This window comes from Hyperolius riggenbachi, chromosome 3 (assembly GCF_040937935.1).
Source record: "Hyperolius riggenbachi isolate aHypRig1 chromosome 3, aHypRig1.pri, whole genome shotgun sequence".
Taxonomy (NCBI): domain Eukaryota; kingdom Metazoa; phylum Chordata; class Amphibia; order Anura; family Hyperoliidae; genus Hyperolius; species Hyperolius riggenbachi.
Genome location: NC_090648.1, coordinates 127,512,720 through 127,536,901, shown reverse-complemented (window position 1 = coordinate 127,536,901; position 24,182 = coordinate 127,512,720). Strand labels below are relative to the sequence as shown.

The 24,182-nt window shown below is 44.3% G+C and overlaps 1 protein-coding gene across 5 annotated transcripts in view; it reads right to left on the bottom strand.

Annotated features, from left to right (window-relative positions):
* ADD2 (adducin 2) overlaps positions 1-24,182 on the bottom strand; it is a 150,775-nt gene that overhangs the window by 51,487 nt on the left and 75,106 nt on the right. For 4 of the 5 annotated variants that reach the window (XM_068274908.1, XM_068274913.1, XM_068274911.1 and 1 more), the window contains exons 2-5: positions 17,910-17,965; positions 8,916-9,135; positions 6,805-6,943; positions 1,913-2,064 (exon numbers count right to left, since the gene is read on the bottom strand). In XM_068274908.1, coding sequence (XP_068131009.1) covers positions 1,913-2,064; positions 6,805-6,943; positions 8,916-9,098 — 474 coding nt within the window. In that variant the 5' untranslated portion in view covers positions 9,099-9,135; positions 17,910-17,965. Of the gene's footprint in view, positions 1-1,912; positions 2,065-6,804; positions 6,944-8,915; positions 9,136-15,399; positions 15,436-17,909; positions 17,966-24,182 lie in introns of those variants that run through there. The other variant, XM_068274912.1, reaches the window with a different exon arrangement.

The following is a 24,182-nucleotide window of genomic DNA, read 5'->3' as shown; positions in this document are numbered from 1 at the left end:
ACACCAGTGCCCCACCTCTTTCCTTGTTACAGTTGACTTTGGATGCAGCAGCAGCGTGTGTACAGAGTATGGAGTGGGGAACTTAAAGGGGAACTGAAGAGAGAGGTGTATGGAGGCTGTCATGTTTATTTCCTTTTAGACAATACCAGTTGCCTGGCAGCCCTGCTGATCCTCTGCCTCTAATACTATTAGCCATAGCTCCTGAACAAGCATGCAGCAGATCCGGTGTTTCAGTGGTTCAGACTTATAAGTCTGATCTGACAAGACTAGCTGCATGCTTGTTTCTGGTTTTAATCAGATACTACTGCAGAGAAATAGACCAGCAGGGCTGCCAGGCAACTGGTATTGATTAAAAGGAAATAAACATGACAGCCTCCATATACCTCTCTCTTCAGTTCCCCTTTAACAGAGTCTGGTATGAGCACAGCCCTGTGCCTTGCTGTGTGATGCTTCACTTTCCCCTTCATTAGCAATGTCGGCTGTCCTCATTATCTGTATCCAAACTGCTCCTGATTGATCCCGTTGTTGGTCCGTCCATCGGTCAGGAAATTGTATTATGTGTACCCAGCATGATGTCCTACCATATTATTATACTGTATTGTGCGTGACTGAGGGAGACCTTTCAGGAATCCCCCTCTTGAAAATTCTGGGTTTGATGCGTGTCAAGCCTTGACACATGACAGCATTACCTGGTGGCTGAGGACCACGACATGTCGAGTCTGAGCCCTCTGATCTGAATCTATAGTGGGGGGGGGGGGGGGGGGGGGGCTGTCTAGCGCCAGTACCGAGTGCTAACAAGCTCCCCACTGGTGCAGGAGAGCAACTGACAGGCAGTGAATGCCCGTCTGGAAGAGAACTGATGTTGTACTGAGCAAATCAGTACCGGACTAGATCCAGCAATGATGCTTCTAGCAGCGAGCTCAAATGCGACCATGTAATACTTCAATTAACCACTTCGCATCCAGACCTTGTTTCCCACTTATGGACCAGAGCTGTTTTGACAGTTTAGCTATGTCCTTATTTAATCAGAAATAACTTTATACCTACTTATGACACAGAAATGAAATATATTTTGTTTTTTTTTCAAGACAAACTAGGCTTTCATTGTATGCCATTTTTGTTTCCCTCTAACAATTTTGTTGTCTATGAATTTTAATTGGAAAACAAGGAAAAAAATAGAAAAAAATACATTATTTCTCAGTTTTACCAATTCCAGTTTAAAAATAAAAAGTGCTACTGTAGATAAAAAACACAAATTTTGTTTGGCTATTCTTACCGCTTATCACAAAACTTAGATTATGTTCCTGTCACAATTTATGGTGAAGATATTTGATTCTGAAATAATGCTACAGAGTGTATTTTTAACTATGAACTGAGAAAATAAAAGTATTTTTAATGGTAAAAATCAATCTCATTAGCTCAGGAAACATATATTCCCGTTCACCAATTAGTCCTGCATCAGATAGTGCCAGAAATGTGCACAGGAGCAAGTCCAATCCTGCACAACACTGCTTCTGCTACAAGACGTATATCTACTGACTCGTGCCTTAGATGAAGTCAAAGAGGACGTAGATATACTGTAGTGGTGGATAAAGTGGTTAAATGGCTCAGCTGGGAGCTGGTGGAGTCCGATACTTTGATCTAAAGGGGCTGACGCTGTGTCGGATTTTATCCAGCAACAGGGCCTCTAGAAGCAGCCATGTTTTCCTGTGTTGAACTATGTCCAACATTAGGCCTATACTGGAAAATGCCCATGTCAGACATAGCTACACATAGGATTGGAGAGGGTTAATCATCTGCCAACTACAGTAAAAAATAATTATAATGATAGCACACACACACTTTTTCAGACACATGAAGGTTGTGGCTTATTTTACCAAGTACTTATTGAATGCTTGTAGAAGTGACTCACTGAAGCAAAGGTTCCGCTGAGCTGAGCCCATCCGTACAGGTCTACCAGTCTGTAGATACTGGCAAGCTTGCATCTCATTAGCCTCTCTCCCTTTGCCAGGGGCATGGACTCATTGCAGTGCAGGTCATTAATGGGTGCCACCATGGATGAATCTGTAAAATAAAGGATATGTTCAAAACTGGATTTATACTTTTTCCATCCCTAGGCCAACTTTCTAGCAGCTCCCCTTCCATGTGCAGCATCCCCCCTCCTATTCATTGTGCAGCCCCCCTTCAATGTCTAACATTCATGTGCAGGTCCCTTGGGCAGCAGCTCCCTATTTCCATGTGTTGCTCGTTATTTGCAACCTTTGTATTTCATTTGCAGCCTCCTCCTTCATATGTGTCAATCCCTCTTCCATGTCCAGCTGCCCCTTGGCCAGAAGCCGACCAAAGCCTGGGCTTTAGTGGCCTTTCTAGAAATCTGGCCCTGGGTATGTTACCACATATGTCTCCCCTGGTGTTTCCACCTGGTGTAAAGGATGTTTGACCTCTTCGTTCTCTATTACATGGGCTAAAGTGCTTCTCCCCGGGGCTAAGAACATGTTCTGTGGGATAGAAGACCCTTTTTGAAAAGTATAAGTCACAAGCCAGCAAGTGCTGATGCTTCTCTCATGGCCACACAACAACAGAAGGTTCTGTCACTGTTAGGGATCCTTCACATTGTATGCAGAAAAACTGATGCATTTTGACTGACCAGTTGTTCCCAAGCAGGTAGCGATGTGTGGGGTGGCACACCTTACCCCTTTTGTTGTGGGTGCTCAACCTTGGCTGACTAGCCACATCACCCCTCAAACTTCATTCAAGTCCAAAAGGTCGTTTGGCACACCGTTTTAAATGCAGTTCTGATTTTATTGCATAGGTCAACACAAAATGGCAATTGTTTTGGGGCCCAGAGGGGTCCCCTTCTTTAGATAAGTGCAGACTACATTTAAAACAGTGTGCCAACTGACCTTTTGGACTTTGCAGTTGTTCCCAATCAGTGCATTGTGAAAAGTTTTCAGTTAAAATGCTTATAATGTGAACTGAGCCAAAGGGAAACATGTGCAACCCAGGTGAAAGAAATGTTTATCAGCTGATTTAGGCCTCATCCACATCATGACACGCAAACGCGCAACACGCACAATCACACACCATCTGTGCCGCTACACGCTGCTCATCCCATTCAATACAGTGAATGGGTCAGCTCTGTGCTTGTGGGCAGAACGCATGCAGCAGTACGCAAGCGCATCATAGCGCATCGAAGCGTACTGCTGCGCAGTGCCTATGATGTGAATGGCAGAAGGTCTGTCTATGCCCTTCTGCCGTTCTTGCGTGTCGCACATCATATGCGCTTCCAAATGTGCACAGAAGCGCAGCATGATGTGAACGAGGCCTCAGTGTGAAATGACCCTTCAAAAACATTGTGTAAATTTGTACTTAACTGAATTACTGTTATCATGATTGATATTGTGCATTTCCAGTTACAGTAATTTTGTGTCATGCACAAGTATTTTTCTGAAAAAGTAGGATGCACACTCCCCTACCAATAGATTTGCAGTACTTTGTGAACATTTGGTAGATTTCAAAGGTATCTCAAAGTCGGTGATCAATGGAGAGATCATGATGTACACCTGATGCTGTCAGGGTGATTTGAGGTTAAGGCCCTCTTTACACTGGCACTGGAGACCTGTGTTGTGTTACCCTTTTTTACTGCAAGGGACCGCAAAAGCAATGCAAGTCAATGGATCCTTGCACACTTAATGCAGTGCAGCACACATGCACGGACTGACGGGAATTCCAGTGACATACTTCCTGTCCAGCAGGGAGTATGTCACTGAGCAGGGGGCATGCCTATGTATATGACCCTGTCAGCGCGCTATACTGTAGGATAATTATTAATATGATTGAGCTTATAGTAAAAATGTGTTTAAAAATTTAGTTCAGGTTTGTTGGATCAGTTATGTTTTCAAGATTTTTGTAGGCCATTTATTACAGTTATTTTTTGCGGTGCAATGCTCCTAAACATTGCACCGCAAAAAATAAGCGTAAAAATGGCCTAAAAAATCTTGAAAACATAACTGATCCAACAAACCCGAACTAGATTTTTAAACACCTGTCTGCTATAAGGTGGCAAAAATATACAAAGCTAGGGGCAGAGTTCATGTTAAAGCTGCTGAACAAACAGTTACTGGCATTGTGCAGTCATGTGACAAGCGGTGCAGGGAGGAAAGCGGTTAAACTGACCGATGAAAGCTAAAATTACACAGAAAGAATACCTTGTGTGGCAGATAAAAACAAATGGCTGTTACTTTATGGATGACAGTGTTGTCTCACATATAGGGCACTTGAAAAAAACGGAGAATAACCTGAAGGGTGGATATGATAATGGAGGACATTATAAGGCATGAATATGATAATGGGCGAATATGTTAATGGAGGGTATGATTATGGATGAGCTGAACAAATCTTTTATTCTGAACATGTGATTGCTTATGGGAGTTGGTGAATCTCTCTTGGTCGTGACCTCCTTTGATTATACAGTGTTATTTATATGACGAGGTCTATGGTACTATTTGCATTTGGACTAACTGTTAAACTAACCCATATATGTGATCAGTCAGTATATATATTATTAGTAATACGGTCAGTGTAACTCACTTTAATCTCTAACTCAATTAACCCTTAGATTGCCGCCAACATCTATAACTGTTCTGTGCTTTTGCATCCATACACCATTGATGTCTAAAAGCTTTTTAATATAAAACTATTCCGCTTGCAGCTGACGGCTACAGACATTTTTGTTTCCTCATATTCCTGTGCATATTTCCGTATCTGCAAATAATTCTAAGTTGATGCAGAAACGTGCAAATGTTACTGCAATGTACACAGAGCCGGATTAAGGCTAAATGGGGCCCTAAGCAAAGTAACTGATTTGGGCCCCCCATCATGTCGTAATAGAATCAGAAGATGCAGCTGCACAGCAACATGCTGCACACACCGGGGCAGCCGAGCTACTAGTTGCTATGGGCAACAGCCCGCTTTCCTCTTTGGGTGCACAATGCAGGGAATCGCAGCGGCAAAATGCAGAGTGAGAGATGAATGGCTGGGACATTTGCACTCAGGGGCTGGGGCACCCCTGTGAAGAGGGCGCCAGATATCACAGCAGCAGCACTTTCCCCCTGCATCTCCAGCCTGGCAATAGCAGAAAGCTCTGGACACCGCCAAACCGGAAGCCGTTCCCCAGACAGAATTACATTACCACCCCCACCACCGAACAACCGATTTCCTCCCAAACTAGACAGCCACCATGCAGCCTCCATCCCAGTGAATACGATAGTCCAGCAGAGAAGGCAGCTGCAGCGGGGGAGAATGACAGCACCAGATGACTCACATTCACCTATTGCGATCCAAGCAATAGAGGTCCCGTCATCCGGAGCCCATCTGTCTCCTCTAGAGTGCTGCCACTCTGTTACTACTACTATTACTACTTCCTATTTCCTGTCTGATCTGAGAATCAGGAAGTTCAGAGCGAGCGGCTGCACTGTAGAAGAGACAGATGGGTTTCAGATGACGGGATCTCTATCGCTTGGATCATGGATAGGTGAGTGAGCGTTTGCCATCTGCTGCTATCATTCTTACTGCAGCTGTGGTTCTCTGTGGGAAGGGAGGGGCAGCGGCAGAGCGCACAGTAGCAGGAGGGGGACCTAGGAGGAGAGCCTGGCTCTGAAGACAATCAGCAGCGAGCAGCATCATTTGACAAGACAAGACAAATAATATTTATATCGCGCTTTTCTCCTGGCGGACTCAAAGCACCAGAGCTGCAGCCACCAGGACGCTCCCTATAGGCAGTAGCAGTGTTAGAGAGACTTGCCTAAGGTCTCCTACTATATAGGTGCTGGCTTACTGAACAGGCAGAGCCGAGATTTGAACCCTGGTCTCCTGTGTCAGAGGCAGAGCCCTTAAAGGGACTCCGAGCAGTGCCTGTGGGTATGCCTTTAAGCATACCCACAACTAATTAATTATATCCTCACATCTACCAGCATGATGTTTGTAATAATATCCCCCTGGGTTCCTTATATTTCATTGCATTGTGCTGAATCGAGCTGTCGACTTTGGAGAAAAGTCGTCCTGTGGCCGCGATTTCGATCGCAAAAATAGCGAAAACTAAAAGGCATAGGGCGGCCATTTATATATCATTGGAAAGAGGAGAAAGAGAGCTTTAAAATTATATGCATCTTTCCATAGTTACTGCACCGTTCAGAGTCCCTTTAACCATTATACCATCCAGCCACCTCTGACAGGATGGCAAGGGCTGGTTTATGTGCTGATGGGGCCCCTTTGACTCTGAATGGGGCCCCAAGCAACTGCTTTTGTTGCCTGGTCGGTAATCCGGCCCTGAATGTACACAGCTTGAATATGGACCATTGCATTGCTTTCACTGCAAGATTTGATTGGTCCATTTTACAATAGGTTTTCATAATAAGTATTTATTAATAAAGATTAATTCTGTATCAGAATAATTCGCATAATTTTCAATGTATTTGCACCTCAATCATTAATTTGGACTGGCACATGCAGATTTGGGCAGGACATTTAATAAACACAACACAAACATAGCTGGCACTGGTGAGTAGCTTTTGCAAAAAATAGCTGGTAGTCTGAGGGTTAAAATAATTAGATTGCAATAAATGGTACCAAACCAGTGATCAGTAACTATGTAGCTGCAAAGTCTGACCACTGGATGCAGTAACTAGAATGAGTATCTGCTTGTGTTACTCCCCACAGATCAGTCGTTTTCACATTGTTAATTAAGGCAGAGAGAAGGCTGCAGGCAGTGCCCTCACCAGCACCACACACAGTGATGGCACTTACTGACTGGGCAGGTGGGGAAGACAGATGGCGCCGTGCTGGCCATGAAATCAGCGATTTGCCGGAGGGCCCAAATATTGGAGGAGTTGTTGCCTTTCTTCATCTGCTCCTGAATGAGACATTCCAGCTCCTCCCTGAAAGACTGAGAGACAAAATAACAGTCAGAGGGGGACTTCGGAAGACAAAATGATAACAACCCACAGCAACCAACCAGAAATAACCTGCCAGAGATGTGACTATAGTAATCTGAGAGGAAGTATGATAACTAGTTGGTATTGACTACTGCACTCTGCAAACCATCATTGTCTTGCATGATAAACACACAAACGATCGTTCCCCAATCGATCCAGCAAAATTGCGGTGATGAACAACAAACAATGGACTGCAAACGATCGTTTAAACGCTCGTTCTCAATTTCATCAAAAGTCAACGGACTTTTGCAGAGATCTGAATGATCGGTCGCGCCATGATCCAGACATGAAGGTGGTTTAAAAAGAACGATAATCGCAGATAGTCTGCCATCATCATTTGATGAATTTTAATTAAACGATGTTACGAGCAAACGAGCGTTCAGCACCCAAATATCATGCAACTAATTGTGCTGTGGATATGGACCTTAATGGACAAATACCAAATAAAATACACTTCTCTAAAAATACCCTCCTCAGTCACCCTTCAACAACTTCTTAAATTCCCTCAGGACCAGCTTTCAACCAACTGCATCCACAGGTACCAAGAGCCTAATGCTGGGAATACGCAATTAGATTTTTAGCAGATTTACTGTCCAATCAATCTTCCAATCATTTTTGATCGCTTTCCATTCACTTCTATGAGAAATCAATCAGCAAAATGATTGAAAATCAGATCAGATCAGACCTATTGGAAATTATCTATCAAACCATCTATCTGCCAAAAAAATCTGATGGTGTATTCCCAGCATAATACTTGCAGCTGGTACAGTGTTAAGGTGGCCATACATTACTCAATGGTCACCAGATTGACCACCAGATAGATTCCTCTGTGATCAAATCTGATCAGAGAGGGATCTCTTAGCTGCCCACACACTGCACACAGATTTCCAATACATTTCAGCATTAAATCTATTGGAAACCTCCCATACTATTGCTGCCACTTCTGCCTGCCAGCAGAGGTCTCCCCCCCCATAATATGAACCTCCCGGGCTGTGCAGAGTGTTGCAGGCTCATCTGTCTGCTGGTGTGCCTCCTCCTGTGTCCTGCGTCTTTCTACATTGCCATCAGGGGCGCCTGTACCATGTGACCCTGCCACATGTACTGATCTCAATACATGCGGGCGTGTCCTGTAGTACAGGTGACCGGCAGCAGTTAAGAGAAGATGCAGAACACAGGAGGAGGCGGGCCAACAGATATGTGGGCCTGAAAGACTCTGCACAGCCCAAGGGGCTGCCAGATCGGTTGAGTGGCAGCTAACTGATAACCATGAGATGCATGTGCCAAAAACCAATTCCGGTACAACCCCGTTGTACTTGGCAAATAAAATCTGATTCTAATTTGTGTACTTGATCCTGGTCAACGAATTAGAAAACATTACATATACAAGAGGACGAGACTGATTGGTGGTGCAGCAGGAAGTATAAAAAGGCTCACCAAATAGGGTGGCTGGTGTACAATTTGGAACCACCACCAGCTTGGTATATATGGAACCCATGATGAATATGTTCAGTCTTGGAAAAATAATCTTTGAATTATATATTGGCTCAGAATTCCTATACAACAGAGCCGGGAGTCTGGCTCTTTCTCTTCCAGAGGAACTGGTGTGGCTGGAATAGGATTTCGGCTCTTTCTACAGGGCAGCCCCAATGAGCAGCTGATGAGATAAAATGGCTGGTAGTTACAGTATCGTACATCAGCTTTTTTATAAGCCCTTTTATTAACCCTGTCCTCTAGTCTTATGCTATTCTCAGATGCATCTCCTGGTCTGAGTTCCCCCTGCGTTTATCATTACAGCACGGCTCCCTATTGGATATTATCAGGTTTCTTTTTTCAGTAATTCTATGTCTTGTAGGTCAATATACAGAATTGTCAAGTTATGAAGAAAAACAGCCATATAATGAAATTTTCCATTTGAGCACTCACAGGGCTCTGCAGGATCATGGTTACTCGTTTCTTCTGCTCCATGACATTGAAATCCTGCCGGAGGTCAGCCGCCATGTTTCTAATGCGTAGATATTCAGGGTCATCTTCTGTGTAACGGTCAAAGTATCTCAGCCCAGTGGAAGGAGGAGAAGACACGGGCTCCGGGGTAGTTTCGTTACTCATCCTGATCAGTTACTTCTTCCTCTGCTTCACATTAATCCTGCCAATATAGACAACTTATGTTACACAGGACAAAATAGAAATCAAGCACACACAAATGTTATAACATATTTGTTCCCTCCCCGATTTCCTCTGTTATTCTGTATTTTTCATAATTGCTGATCTTTAAAGTGAATGGGAACCGTATTTAAAAAAAAATAAGACAGATACTTACCCAAGGAGAGGTAAGGCTCTGGGTCCTATAGAACTTTCCCGCTCCTCTCCTGGTCACCTCGTTCCGGTGCTGGCTCGTCCGGTAGCAGTATTTGACTAAATTAGTCAAATACTGCTTTACCCGGCCGAAGGAAGCTTCAGAAGTCTTCAGGGACCCCGAGTGCTCCTGAAGAAGGGTGGCCATGTACTGCACCTGCGCAAGCACGCTCTCTTGCATGCTCATGCACGTCTTTGGGAGGACACAGCTCCCGAAGACTTCCAAAAACCCTTTCGGCGGGGGATTGAAATGGGGGGGGGGGGAGCCAGCACAGGATAGAGGGCTCCAAGAGAGGAGACGGAGGGCTCTATAGGACCCAGAGCCTTCCCTCTCCTTAGGTAAGTATTTGCTTCATTTTTTTTAAAATGCGGTTCCCATTCATTTTAAATAAAGTAGGTTGCAATAAGTACTGCACTTTATGTCATATATCAAAAAAATTGTGCAAAAATGCAGTGTCTCAAAGATAGTACAAAAACTTTATTGATACAAAACACACAACTTGACATGAAAAAATCGGTGTAACTTAAATAAAGAGGCTCAATAAAGGCTTATTCAAATTGTTTGGCTGGCAGAAAAAAGGACCATATTAGTAGAATTGGCATAATGGTTGAATTGGCAATGACACTACTCCGTTTCGGGCTGAATATGCCCTTCGTCAGGCCAAATAAGTGAATTTACAATTTCTGCGAGGCGTCAGCCAGCGTAAGGAGCCAAGAGAGCAAAGCATGGAGAAAGGAACCTGAGCCTAGCAGGTACACAATGTGCAAATCCACTGGCACTACATAGAGGAGGGAGCTAGGCAGCTTTAAATAAAGTACAACAGATAAACAACTTGCATCAACTCAGAAAACATTATTCATCTATAATTCCATTCACTCTGGTACTAGCTAGGGTAGAAGACATTGGTACTATGGACTTTATTCACCATACAATGCATGACACTTTATCTAAATTTCATGAAAATTAGGATGACTGGTCGATATCTAAAATGTACCCTAGCTAACTTGAAAGAGCCGAAGATCCTTATAATAGTTAATTTCCCTTTTCTTTCTTGGAGGGCAATCTCTATTTTACTTAGGAGTCACTAGGTTTGGTGTCACTTGGTGCTGGAACTCATGGTGTCACCCTCTCTTACCCCATGATCCTCCAACCTTACCAGGTAGTAATGCTGCTTGTTATAGGGGGATGTTAAGATGATCAGCATGTGGCCCTGGTGGACTTTGAACTCTGTTATCAGCTCAACACGGAGCAGCCGGAAGGGAGAAGAGCAAGAAGGAGAAGTATATCAGGCACTAGCTTGGTCTGGATTTGCATAGTCTATCCCACTTTCCCTTAAGCTGGCCACACACTATACAATAAAATGATCGTATCTCCCAAAAAAATCAAAAGCCTTTTCTCATTCGACTGAAAAATCTGATCGGATTTCCCGTTTTTTGCGATTTATATAGATCCGGAATGCCACATATTTCTATTCGATTTCTACTAAAGATTGTATGGTGTGAGTTTCCAATCATTTTTATCATAATTGGGGAAAAATTTAACATAGGTGTGTGGTACATTGGTCATATTTTTGAAATGTTACAATCAGTCTGTAACGGTTGTGGAACTTTCTCCGTGATCAGCGCACAACGCGTGCGCTGATACGGCGGAAATCCTCCACAAGCGTATAATTGCAGGAACCCAGCAAAAGGTGCTACGCACCTGTAGAGGGAAATTCCTGTCGGCAGATGGCACTGAGGAGTGCAGAGGAACCAATCCTCTGTACCTCCACAAATGCCAGACAGGAATTGTACGAAGCGCAGAACGCAATCGCAAGAGAAGCGATTGCGAATGAGAACGAGCAAAGGGACAGGTTGTATGTGTGTGCGCCAATCTAGTCGCCACCCCGCGACCACGCACACACAACAGCAGATACGAAACAGAAACGCAACTGCAAGAAAGGCGATTGCCAAAAGTGACGCAAGGCAGATCAGAACAGAATACGAGGATAGCAAAGGCACAGCAAATCATACAATGAGGAGATACGGAAAATAACAAACGCTAACTGAACGTGAACACCGCACTCATTCGCAACAGTGCACGCGTTCATGCGCGGTCTCCACGTGATAAGCACAATAGAGACAAGCACGCCTAACTAACCATCGACAGACAAACATGTAACAGAGGACGCGAGCGCTTGCTTAACGGTTACCTCACCGAGCCTCCAGCAAGCGTTTGTAGCAGACAAGACAGACACATGAAAACAGGAACAAGTGAGAGATAGGATCCACAGCACTAGCGAAAGTGGCTAGCGCGATCCAGGAAGACAGAACAGAAGGATCCACAGTACTAGCGCAGGATGCTAGTGCGATCCAGGTACAGAGTAGCAGAACAGAAGGATCCACAGCACTAGCGCTAGGCGAGTGCGATCCAGGTAGACAGAGTAACAGAACAGAAGGATCCACAGCACTAGCGCAGGATGCTAGTGCGATCCAGGAAGGCAGAACAGAAGGATCCACAGCACTAGCGGAAAGTGGCTAGCGCGATCCAAGGAGACAGAACAGAAGGATCCACAGCGCTAGCGCAAGATGCTAGTGCGATCCAAGTGAGACAGATCTGAAGAGATAGCTGGTAGCAACCGCTGTACCAGCTATACTCCAAGAACAGAGATCAGAACGATTTCCTGTCGACCACCGCTGGGACAGGACAATCGCAACAGAACAAACAAAACAGATAAGCAATCCTAACTGCACTAGGGGAACCTGCCTAGCGCAGTTTCAGAAATTACTCTAAGCTGATCTTCAAACAGAGAGTAAGGCTGACACTCCTCCAGGAGTGTTTCACAGGAAGGAATCCTTATGACCAGCCAAGCATTGTGGGAGACACATAGTACTTATAGTACACACCTCCAATGAATGTGGCCAGGCAATTTGCATGACAACGTATGCAAATTCCTCAGCAAGCACAAGCTGCAAAACTGACAGAAGCTCTTCTTTCCAGAGTCCTGCAGCATGCAAACCTAAACAATGGTCAAAAAGCTGCCTGCCTGCCTGCACAGGCAGCTGAGCAGATCATTACACAGTCAGAAAAATTGATTGCAATTCTTAAATTGAACAGATATTTAAAAAATTCTATGGTGCGTGGCCACCTTTAGCCTGGAGCTTGGTTTCATCCCCTCTGCTGGTGACGCCTGGTGCGGTCCGCTCTTAACATACCCCCCTAGTAATGCCACTGCCTGAACTCTTGCACTACACACAATGAAAAGTCTTTATTCTGCATATAGTTGCTGGAAAAAAAATCACTTCTTTGTATTCTGTGTTTGTTTAGGCAGATAAACCTATTTAATTGGTTCTTATCAGCAACTGTATACAGACTGCAGTAGAGCTCTGCCAAGGCAGCTGTCCATAAGATAAACATGGAGGCTTAACCCTTTTAGTACCTTTTGCAAATGTAAAACCAAGTAAAACTTCTTTTTTTTTTTTTTAGTTTTTTTATAGGATTTTCATAATTTTTTCCCATAAAGGTTCATGCTGTGGCTAATCTTTTAGTGCAGAGATAAAGTTCTGAGTTTAGTTCCATTTTAATTATGACATTAACTACTGTAATTCTCACACTATATTAGGAATTCATAGTTAAAGTGCCGTACTCATTGCAGGTCTTTTCAACTGTGTTTCTACTGGTTTCACGTCAGGACTAGGGATAGTCGTAGTGCTCATTTCCGATTCTGCCAAAATTCCAATTTCCAATTTTTCAGTTTTTCAATTTTTTCAATTTACGATCTTTCAGGAGTATATTATCAGTTATTTTTTGCATCAGAGGATGCAAACAATGAAAAAAAAATGTTGGAAAATGGAAATCGGAAAAATGGAGGCTTATGGCGACTGGCGCGATGGGCGCAATGCGGGGGCACGCACACACGCAACTTCACCAGACGATTACCGAAGCCGCCAGTGGACCAGAAGAGGAGTGAAAAGGAAGTGGGCTACGGGGGGCTGGAGGAAGCCCCAGGTAAGTCCAAATTTTGTTTTTATGCAGCGCTCAGGGACCCTTTAAGCAACGCAAGTTGCCTGGCTGTATGCTGATTCTCTGCCTCTAATACTTGTAGCCACAGACCCTGAACAAGCATGCAGATTAGATGTTTTTGACAAAAATCTAACAAGATTAGCTGCATGCTTGTCACAGGTGTGTGATTCAGACACTACTGCAATCAAGGAGATCAGCAGGGCTGCCAGGCAACTGGTATTGTTTACAAAGAAAAAACACCATGTACCTCTCACTTCAGGTTCCCTTTAATACATTAATAGCAATCAGGTCCAGGCAGAAACTGAATCGGTCTTGTGCTTTGGCTGTGTCTCATCGGCAAGCCCTTTCTGGTCCAAGTGCTTAGCACAATGATGCTGATGAGCCTCTGAATGCTCCCTCCCAGCCCCATCAGAGCGGTCTGCAGGGAGGATTAGTGCCTGTCACATCAGTCTGCTGTCCCAGAACTGCACTGCCACATGCCATTAAAACGCTTGCCTCAGCACATCAAAATTATGCTATAAATCTAACATCGAGCAACTGGCACCAGGTTATCAGCTGTGCTGAATGTGCTGTCTGCACAGAGGCCGGGGGCATTAACCCTCTCCCTGCTGCACAGGGTTAATCTAGGTCCTCCGGCAACTACAGTGCACTTATGTGGGACACAAAGCACTGTGGATAAACCCAAACCCTTAAAGGGACTCCGAGCAGTGCAGAAACTATGGAAAGATGCACATCATTTTAAAGCTCTCTTTCTCCTCTTTCCAATGATATATAAACCGCCACCCTACGCCTTTTAGTTTTCGCTATTTTCGCGATTGAAATTGCCGCCGCCGCGATTTTGATCGCGAAAATAGAGAAAACTAAAAGGCGTAGGGCAACGATGTAGGTGTCGTCAGAAAGAGGAGAAAGAGAGCTTTAAAATGATATCCATCAAGCCATAGTTATATTGTATTACACAGGGCGACTTTTTGTCAAAGTCAGAAGCTGCATTCAGCAGAATGGAGCTGCTGACACTGGGGAAAGTGTCGTCCTGTGTAATACAATATAACTATGGCTTGATGGATATCATTTTAAAGCTCTCTTTCTCCTCTTTCTGACGACACCTAAATCGTTGCCCTACACCTTTTAGTTTTCTCTATTTTCGCGATCGAAATCGCGGTCGCGGCAATTTCAATCGCGAAAATAGCGAAAACTAAAAGACGTAGGGTGGTGGTTTATATATCATTGGAAAGAGGAGAAAGAGAGCTTTAAAATGATATGCATCTTTCCATAGTTTCTGCACTGCTCGGAGTCCCTTTAAAGATGACTTTTATTAAATCAATACCACAATTTACATCTAGTACTTTTGGTTACTTAGAGGTATTTAAACTATGCAATTTTGTCCTTAGAATAACATGAAATATTAGAAACTCTACCAGGTATTTAGTACTATTCATGTCACAGCAGTGAGCTGGGTTGCTGGGTTAGGCAGTTGCCTGGGGCAGAATGTTAATGTGGCCTAAAGCAGGGTTACGAAGATGAGTATAGCAAAGTCTGCTTAAGGCTAGAAACCCACTAGGAGAGCTTTTCTGAGCGCTTTGTGATTTGAAAAGCTCTAGCTAATGTAATGCCATGGCTGTGATCCCACTTGAGTGATGTGATTTTATAAAAATCCCCCATAGCATTGCATTACCAAGAGCTTTTTCAAATCACTAGCGCTTACAAAGCGCTCCCAGTGGGTTTCTGGCCTTAAAGCGGTTTTGAACCGACAAAATATTCAATAAAACTGCGTATTCCTACTTTTTATAACCCATACAATTATCATATTTGCTTTTGTGCACAAGTATTATTATTCATTTAGAAATGATAAGTTCCCAAAGTTCAGTTTATTTACGTTGAAAGTTGCTGGTGCATTTTATTCATAACTGTTGTATTTCTATTGTAAATGCAGCCAGTAATGACTTCTGAGCAGTGTTTCAGTTCAGGACTCATTAGCAGAAGTTTCTGCACAGTCAGAGAATGTTGACTTAATTGTATCAAGTGAAGAATGTAAACACAAGATAAGGTTATCACCAGTTCAGATGCGGCTGCCCCTGCAGGTGATAAAGTCAGTCCTGTGATATAACTGTAACGATCGGTGAAGCACAGAGAGGATCTGATTACCGGTTATCTGCAGTATCACTGGGAATACAGATATATACCAGATTATAAGTGATCTGCAGTCTCACAGATAATCCGATATACTAGCTAACCTCTGTTCACCTGAGTAGAGTGTAGTGTTTGGTGTAACAGTAACACTTTGAGGACTAGGCCTCAGTGCAGCAAGGAGTACTGCCCAGATTCCTTCTGCAGACCTGAGCTCTCCAAGACGGGAGGAGTCAGACTGACAGTAGGAAGGATGTCTGGAAGTGACCCTCAGGAGGAAAGGTCGCTAACAGAGCGAGGAACCGCCTCTAACGGTAAGGTCGGTTCTCGAGGTCGGACAAGCCAGGTCGTACACACACGGACAGATAAAGTACAAGATCAGGAGACAAAGGCGGAGTCTAAGTACAGGCAGGGTTCAGTAACGGGGTATCAGAAATATCGAGGTACAGAATCAGGAGGCTGAGGCGGAGTCTAGAAACGAGCCGGGGTTCGGCAACAGGGTATCAGAAATATCAAGGTACAAGATCAGAGTTCAGAAGGGTAGTCAAGGCAGGCAAAAGTCATAACAAATAATCACAATCAAACTAGTACTTTAAGCTATCAACAAAATCTAGCTAAGTGTAGGATTACAGCTCCAGCTGGTCCCGGCACACTTGCGGATCTGACTACGGATCTGGGTGCTTCCACATATGTGATCGCACGCCAGACAAAGAGCAAGTGAACAACCAGCAGTATATATACTCTAGGACCTTTCCAGGACCTCCCTAATTGCTGGTCCAATGAGAGCAGTGGAATTTGTCAGCTGACCCAGCTGGTCAGCCGACACCCTTCTAACTGCTATTTAAACTCTGCCTCTGCGCTCGCGCGCGTGTAAGTCTGAATCTTGGTGGACTATCAGTCCCAGCCACACCAGTACTGTCTTGCAATGTATCCAGTGAACTGAGTGCGGGAGCCGCCTTCGATGCGGATTCCGCCGCTCTGCCTAAGCGGCATGCGGCGTTTTTTCCGCGTTGTGACGCCATGCTGGACGCGGAAACAGCCGCCTCGCCTTGAGAGACAGCGGCTTTTCCGCGTTTCATCACAATAACCCTTTGAATGCTGTTTTACAAAAAAAAAAAAAAAAAAGTGTGCTAGTATATTATGTGCTGTTAAATAATCTTTTACAGCAAAGAAGAAATGCTGAGTTTCATTCCACTTTAATATACCTTTGTCTCCAGAGCTGTTGGTACTGAACCAGAGGTGGTTCATCTGAAAGGCAACTTAGGTTGTTGCCTAGGGCCTGGATAGATACGAGGGGCCTAGTTGATGCTACCCCCCCCTCCAAATCTTATCAAAAAAGGCAGGTGGCCATCAAGGGTGAGCCTAAGATTTTTACTTGCTTAGAGCTCCTTTTCACATTAACCTGTCTCTGTATTGAACAAATACATTTACACACAATAAGGCAAATAAATATTCACTATATACTGTGAGGCAGGGAACACACTACATGCGTTTTTGCGCGTTTTGCCGCGAACGGCAAAACGCGCACGATTTTAGAGGCTATTGAAAATAATAGCCTAGCTCGGGAAACGCTGCGCCGCATGCGTTTGTGCGCGTTTGCGTTCGCGTTTTTTTCCGCGTTTTGTAGCCGCACAGTTTTCTGCTTTTTTCCGCACATTGCATGACTACATGCCATGCAAACGCAGAAACGCAGAAACGCACGCGGAAAAACGCACGCGTTAGACGCGACCGCAAAACCCGACGGAAACCTGGGAAACGCAGGGGAAAACGGCCCTGCAAGTGTGTTCCCTGCCTGAGAGAAATGCTGGGTTAGAGGTAGACGGTGTGTATATTTCTCCCAGATTTCTCTCTTATACATGTATATATACATAAAGCTCCAGGGCAGCAAGCATTTCAGCAGTGAAAGGGTGTTCTTTCACTGCATTTGGCTTTTTGGAAAAGCCGGAAAAAGGGGCCCTGGAGTGAATGGAAGTGAGCGGGTGGGACTTCCGTTCACCAGGCTATCCAGGCTTTTGATGAAGCCTGGCTAATTGCCTCATTACGCTTCAGGGGAAACCTTGTAAATATGGTGTCTCCAGTGTTTGTCTCTCTCTCTTCCTGGGACCTGCCTGCATGCAGTAAGGAGAGAGCCAAACACAGTGAGTAACCAAACTTAAACATACTGTTTGTTTTGTAGAGCTGGATGCTAGATCCTCTCTATTGCATAGAGAGGGAATCTATGTATGTTAGTTAGACCCGGACAGGCTAGGGTTTATTTTTATGTTTTGTTTTTGTTGTACTCCTGTGTTTTTGGAAATGTAAATAAAGCTGATGCAATCAGCTTCCAACTTGGTCTGCTGACTAAACTGTTGTTTCTGAGACCAAACTGGTCCCTGCAATCTGCCTAAACCCCCTGAGACTACACCATTTGGACTAGTTCCCTTACAATACATACATACCTGATACATGTAGCTAAGCAGGGAGTTCCAAGACATAAGGAAACATCCGAAGATACCTACAAAGAAAGAATGGATACTTGAAACAGAAAACAGAGACGAATCACAGAAGACATAATGATACAAGAAAGGGAAAGTAAACATAGGCAAATACAACTATACAATTATATGTATCTTTAAAATGAATATCTGAGTTGTACTGCATATTCAGCAGTCATAGAACAGATATTTTAATAAAAACCTATAAACATTGTATTGTAAAAGGAACTTGTTAGAGTAATTAATTTTTAGTTATTTCAAGTGTACCTGAAGCAAAAAAAAAAAAAAAATCAAAGTTTGATACCTCAATAAAGGGAAGCCTCTGAGCTGCCCTCACTGCTAAACACTCACACCGCCAATATCTGCACTGCCTATTGCCACTATTTATCAGGCCGCAGACCTTGACAGAGAGCGATGCACACATTGCTTAAAAATTGACCAAACTGCACCGTTGATCATACCAGCGGGATGTGTTTCCATTTAAAAACACACGTGGTGGCAAATACATTTGTGTGTGGAAGCAGTGGCTAACTGCCTGTGACGCGAGGATAACTGAGACCTGATGGTAGCGGAAAAATATTTAAGAGATTTCTATATTTTGTCTAGCTGCTGTTAAACTATATGAAAGGTGCTAGGATTTTTTTCTTAAATGGTGTTTATTTCTACAATATGTGTGGTCATGTTTTGTCACTTAGAAAACCCACAAAACGCGTACAATGACCAGAGTGCATGTCAGTTCCTGGATGAGCAACAGCTCTAAGCTCACAGCCCCACTGGCCTGTACATCACTGTTTCAGGACCACTGATCTGAGGTATCTGCAGAGGTTCAGTGGTTAATAAATGGGGAGGTGCCCCCAGGGGCGGACTGACAACTCATGGGGCCCCCGGGCAATAGGAGATTATGGGGCCCCCATACCAGTGTTTCCCACCTTTCACATTATATTTTTAGACACAGAAATAATAATTTACTCACACCAGTAAATATTTTATATTGTGATTTTTATACTGATAAAAACCCCAGCGCCGCACCGAAAAATGAGTGTGGTCACACAACAGAATGTGGGTGTGGTTATGGTTGGGGAAAAATATACATGACCTTAGCAGTGGTGTAAAAAGTCTGCCGGGGAAGTTTGAACTCTGCCATAGTGTTTCCCCCCAAAATACATGTAATCTGACAGCATTTCACCAAAAATCCATGCAATTTGGCAGAGGTTCCTCCAAAATACAGATAATATGGCAGTCGTTCCCCCAAAATAGACGTTATCTGGCAGCAGCGGTTCCCCCAAATACACATAATTTGGCAGCGGCTCCCCAAAATATGCGTAATCTGGCAGCGGATCACCAAAAATACATGTAGCAGCAGTAGTTCCCCCAAAATACACAGAATCTGGAAGCAGTGGTTCCCCCATTATACACAATCTGGCAGCAGTTGCCCAAAAATACACATAATCTGGCAGCTCTTTCTCAAAATACATTTAATCTGGCGGCAGCAGTTCCCCCAAAATAGTTAATCTGGCAGCAGTTCCCCCAAAACAGGTGCCCCCAGTATAGGTAACCAGGTCAAAAGGTATCCCCAGTGGAAGTAACCAGGTCTATAGGTTTTCCCAGTGCAGGTATCCAGGTCTATAGGTGTCCCCAGAATAAATAACCAGGTCTATGGATGTCCCCAGTTAAGATAGCCAGGTCTATAGGTGTCCCCAGAATAGGTAGCCAGGTCTATAGGTGTCCCCAGAATAGGTAGCCAGGTCTATAGGTGTCCCCAGTATAGGTAGCCAGGTCTACAGGTGTCTCCAGAATAGGTAGCCAGGCCTATATGTGTCACCAGTACAGATAGCCAGGTCTTTAGGTGTCTCCTGTATCCACCTATCCACCTAGCTACATATACTGGGGACACCTATAGACCTGGCTATAGGTGTCCCCAGTATATGTAGCTAGGTGGATAGGTGTCCCTAATATATGTAGCCAGTTCTATAGGTGTCCTCAGTATATGTATCCAGCTGTATAGGTGTTCCCAGTATATGTAGCCAGGTCTAAAGGTGTCCCCAGTATATGTAGCCAGGTGGATAGGTGTCCCCAATATATGTAGCCAGGTCTATAGGTGTCCTCAGTATATGTATCCAGTTGTATAGGTGTCCCCAGTATATGCAGCCAGGTGTATAGGTGTCCCCAGTAAAGCCAGGTCTATAGCTGCTCTCAGTATATGTAGCCAGGTGTATAGGTGTCCCCAGTATATGTAGCCAGGGGTATATGTGCCCAGTATATGTAGCCAGGTGTATAGTAGAGATGTCGCGAACCTCCGATTTTCGGTTCGCGAACCGGGTTCGCGAATTTCGGAAAAGTTCGCGAACCGCAATAGACTTCAATGGGGAGGCGAGCTTTGAAAAATAGAAAAAATTATGCTGGCCACAAAAGTGATGGAAAAGATGTTTCAAGGGGTCTAACACCTGGAGGGGGGCATGGCGGAGTGGGATACATGCCAAAAGTCCCGGGGGAAAATCTGGATGTAACGCAAAGCAGCGTTTTAAGGGCAGAAATCACATTGAATGCTAAATTGCAGGCCTAACGTGCTTTCAAACATCTTGCATGTGTATACATCAATCAGGGAGTGTAATTAGAGTACTGCTTCACACTGACACACCAAACTCACTGTGTAACGCACCGCAAACAGCTGTTTGTGTAGTGACGGCCATGCTGGACTACTGCGCAACATGGCGAGATTGCTCTTTCTCACTCAGTGATGTCAGGTAATGTGTGACTTCCTTCTCAACTTTCCATGGCATTGTTAAAAAGCTTACGTTTTGGTTTTAAATTACATTTTCTACTTGCTGTGTACTTGTTCAGTACCACTACAATGAGAATCCTGTGGAGGCGGGCAAGTCTGCCATTGTGACCCCGGGTAATGGCCGGGGAATGAGGGATGGAATCCGGTGTGGAGCCTGAGAAACGGCTACCACTACACATCCAAGGAGGGCAGCAGGCAGGCATGCACGCCCGCCCCGAGGTAGTGACCAAGAATAACAATACAGGAGGCGGACTTTCGAGGCCCTGCTGTGTATTTGAAATAAATTAACTTTAAATCCTTTAACGGGAATCCGTTATGGAGGGCAAGTCTGCCATTGTCACCGCGGGGAATGAAGGTTGGATTCCGGCCCGAAGTGGGAGCCTGCTGAGACCCATGCTGTAGCTGCCCTGACCGTGCTTTGCAGACCAGGCATCTGTGGTCAGATGGACCCTTGAGCCAGCGGAAGACAAACCAAGTCGAAAGCATTTGCCAAGAATGTTTTACGGAGGGCAAGTTTTTTTTGCCCTTTTTTTTACATTTTTTGAAAATGATAGATGGTTGTATTTTTAAATTGTTTGAAAGTTTAGATGGTTGTATTTTTAAATTCAATCTTCAAGAAAAAAGCAGTTAGCGTGCACCTTCCGTCTTAAGAGTAGATGATTTAATGCCCAAAAATAGACAGTACATTCTTAATTGCAAGCAGGTTGTTCATTTCATCATACAATGACATCCCCGGATGGGGTAAACAAAGCCGGGCAAATCTTACGTGACCGTTGGTAGCAGGGGTGTGCGGGTGGGAGGTGGGTGGAGGCTGTAGCGGTGGAGCGACGGCCGTTTCGCGTCTGTCTGACGCTTGGTCACGCGTACCACTGTGAAGTACGGAAGTGAAAGACCCGATCTATAGCGGGGAGAAGTCCCCGCCTCTTCCGGAGGCGTCACTTCCTGGAGTCAAAGGCTAGTTGTACGTGGAACGCAAACGTGACACAGCACTGCAAAAGGCGGAAGTAAACCGCCCTGTCGTCAAAAAAAACGCACCAAAGCGGCCCTATGGACGCCAAATTATAGGCAAAATTGCCCTGGGCCGCTAACGTCAGTGGAGGAACCGCCTAAATATACATTTTTAAATCACTGATAAGGCGAAACAAAATTTTTTCCACTGATGGATGCGTTCGGACAGACATTGCAGCGCTATGCCATTAGTGTCGTTCCCAGTGCAAAAGTGTCTTAAAGTGACAGTGCATTTTAAAACCAATAGCTAAGGAAAACTGAGCGATTAACAAATATTATGTGGACATAGCAGGGGGCATATGGCTACAAGGGGTGGTACATAAATTACATGGGACCCAGATAGTGGAGATGGGAAAACAGCCTGATGCCAGGCACGGTACAGAAGCACAGCGCCCACCAAATAATAAAAATTTATACAAAGGTCATTACCAAAAAACTGCAACTAACGGTTTAAAGAAATTGTGTTAAAGTAAAAACCAGTTAGCCAAGGTGAACGCTGTTAGCTCCCACCATGCCTGGAGGTCATCTGCTACGTCTACCCAGGTCCTGCAGGGGAGAAATCTTTAATGTTCCATACTAAGGCCATTCCAGTAATTAATTGCAAATGGTTTTGAAAAATAATAATAATACCTAGGGAGTAGAGGATAAGAGGGGAAAAGGAGGGAAGACAAAAAGTCCAATAGACCAAGTGTTAGTATTTTCATGGGTCGAGCATACAGGATAATTCAATCCTATCGTTAAGGCCTAAAGGGCCCATTGCTTCAGTTTTCAAAATGATTTTTGTTTCCTTTCTCAGTAATAGTTTTTCCCTATCTCCTCCCCTTCGTGGGACATTTTGTTTGTCTATACCAGCAAAGCGGATCACTGATCCGTCTCCACCATGGATTTCTCTCATGTGTGTTATAAAGCGGGTACAACCTTTACCTGATTTAATTGAGGCAACGTGTTCACCTACCCTAACTTTCATAGGGCGGGTGGTTTGCCCAATATAGAAGAATTCACAAGGACATAACATCACATATACTACAAAATTTGTCTGACATGTAAAAAATTCCTTCACTCTAAACCTTTCTTTGCCGATGCGAATACATTTGTTCGGGTTAATATTATCACACAAATTACAATGTCCACATTTGAAGTTTCCTACTGGAAGAGACATACTTAACCAGTCTTTAGTTCTCGGACTTGTAAATTCGCTACTAGTTAGCCAGTTACCTAAGGTGGGTACCCTTCTAAACGCCACCCTTGGGGGTGCTTTGGAGATGGTGTCTAAATCTGAGTCCCTAGTGATCATTGACCAATTTGAATATATGGTTTTTCTAATCTGTTCTGCCATTGGGGAGAATTCAAACGTAAAAGTGGTTCTGCTGTTTCCAGCTCTTGATTTCTTATTTGGAACTAGTAACAATTGTCTCTCCTGTTTTTGTGCTCTTTGTTTGGCTCTTTTTAACAGTTCCTCATTGTAACCTCTCTGTAAAAATCTTGAGGTCAATTCGTCTGCTTGGATGTCAAAATCTTCTTCATTGCTATTATTTCAAAACCATTTGCAATTAATTACTGGAATGGCCTTAGTATGGAACATTAAAGATTTCTCCCCTGCAGGACCTGGGTAGACGTAGCAGATGACCTCCAGGCATGGTGGGAGCTAACAGCGTTCACCTTGGCTAACTGGTTTTTACTTTAACACAATTTCTTTAAACCGTTAGTTGCAATTTTTTGGTAATGACCTTTGTATAAATTTTTATTATTTGGTGGGCGCTGTGCTTCTGTACCGTGCCTGGCATCAGGCTGTTTTCCCATCTCCACTATCTGGGTCCCATGTAATTTATGTACCACCCCTTGTAGCCATATGCCCCCTGCTATGTCCACATAATATTTGTTAATCGCTCAGTTTTCCTTAGCTATTGGTTTTAAAATGCACTGTCACTTTAAGACACTTTTGCACTGGGAACGACACTAATGGCATAGCGCTGCAATGTCTGTCCGAACGCATCCATCAGTGGAAAAAAAATTTTGTTTCGCCTTATCAGTGATTTAAAAATGTATATTTAGGCGGTTCCTCCACTGACGTTAGCGGCCCAGGGCAATTTTGCCTATAATTTGGCGTCCATAGGGCCGCTTTGGTGCGTTTTTTTGACGACAGGGCGGTTTACTTCCGCCTTTTGCAGTGCTGTGTCACGTTTGCGTTCCACGTACAACTAGCCTTTGACTCCAGGAAGTGACGCCTCCGGAAGAGGCGGGGACTTCTCCCCGCTATAGATCGGGTCTTTCACTTCCGTACTTCACAGTGGTACGCGTGACCAAGCGTCAGACAGACGCGAAACGGCCGTCGCTCCACCGCTACAGCCTCCACCCACCTCCCACCCGCACACCCCTGCTACCAACGGTCACGTAAGATTTGCCCGGCTTTGTTTACCCCATCCGGGGATGTCATTGTATGATGAAAT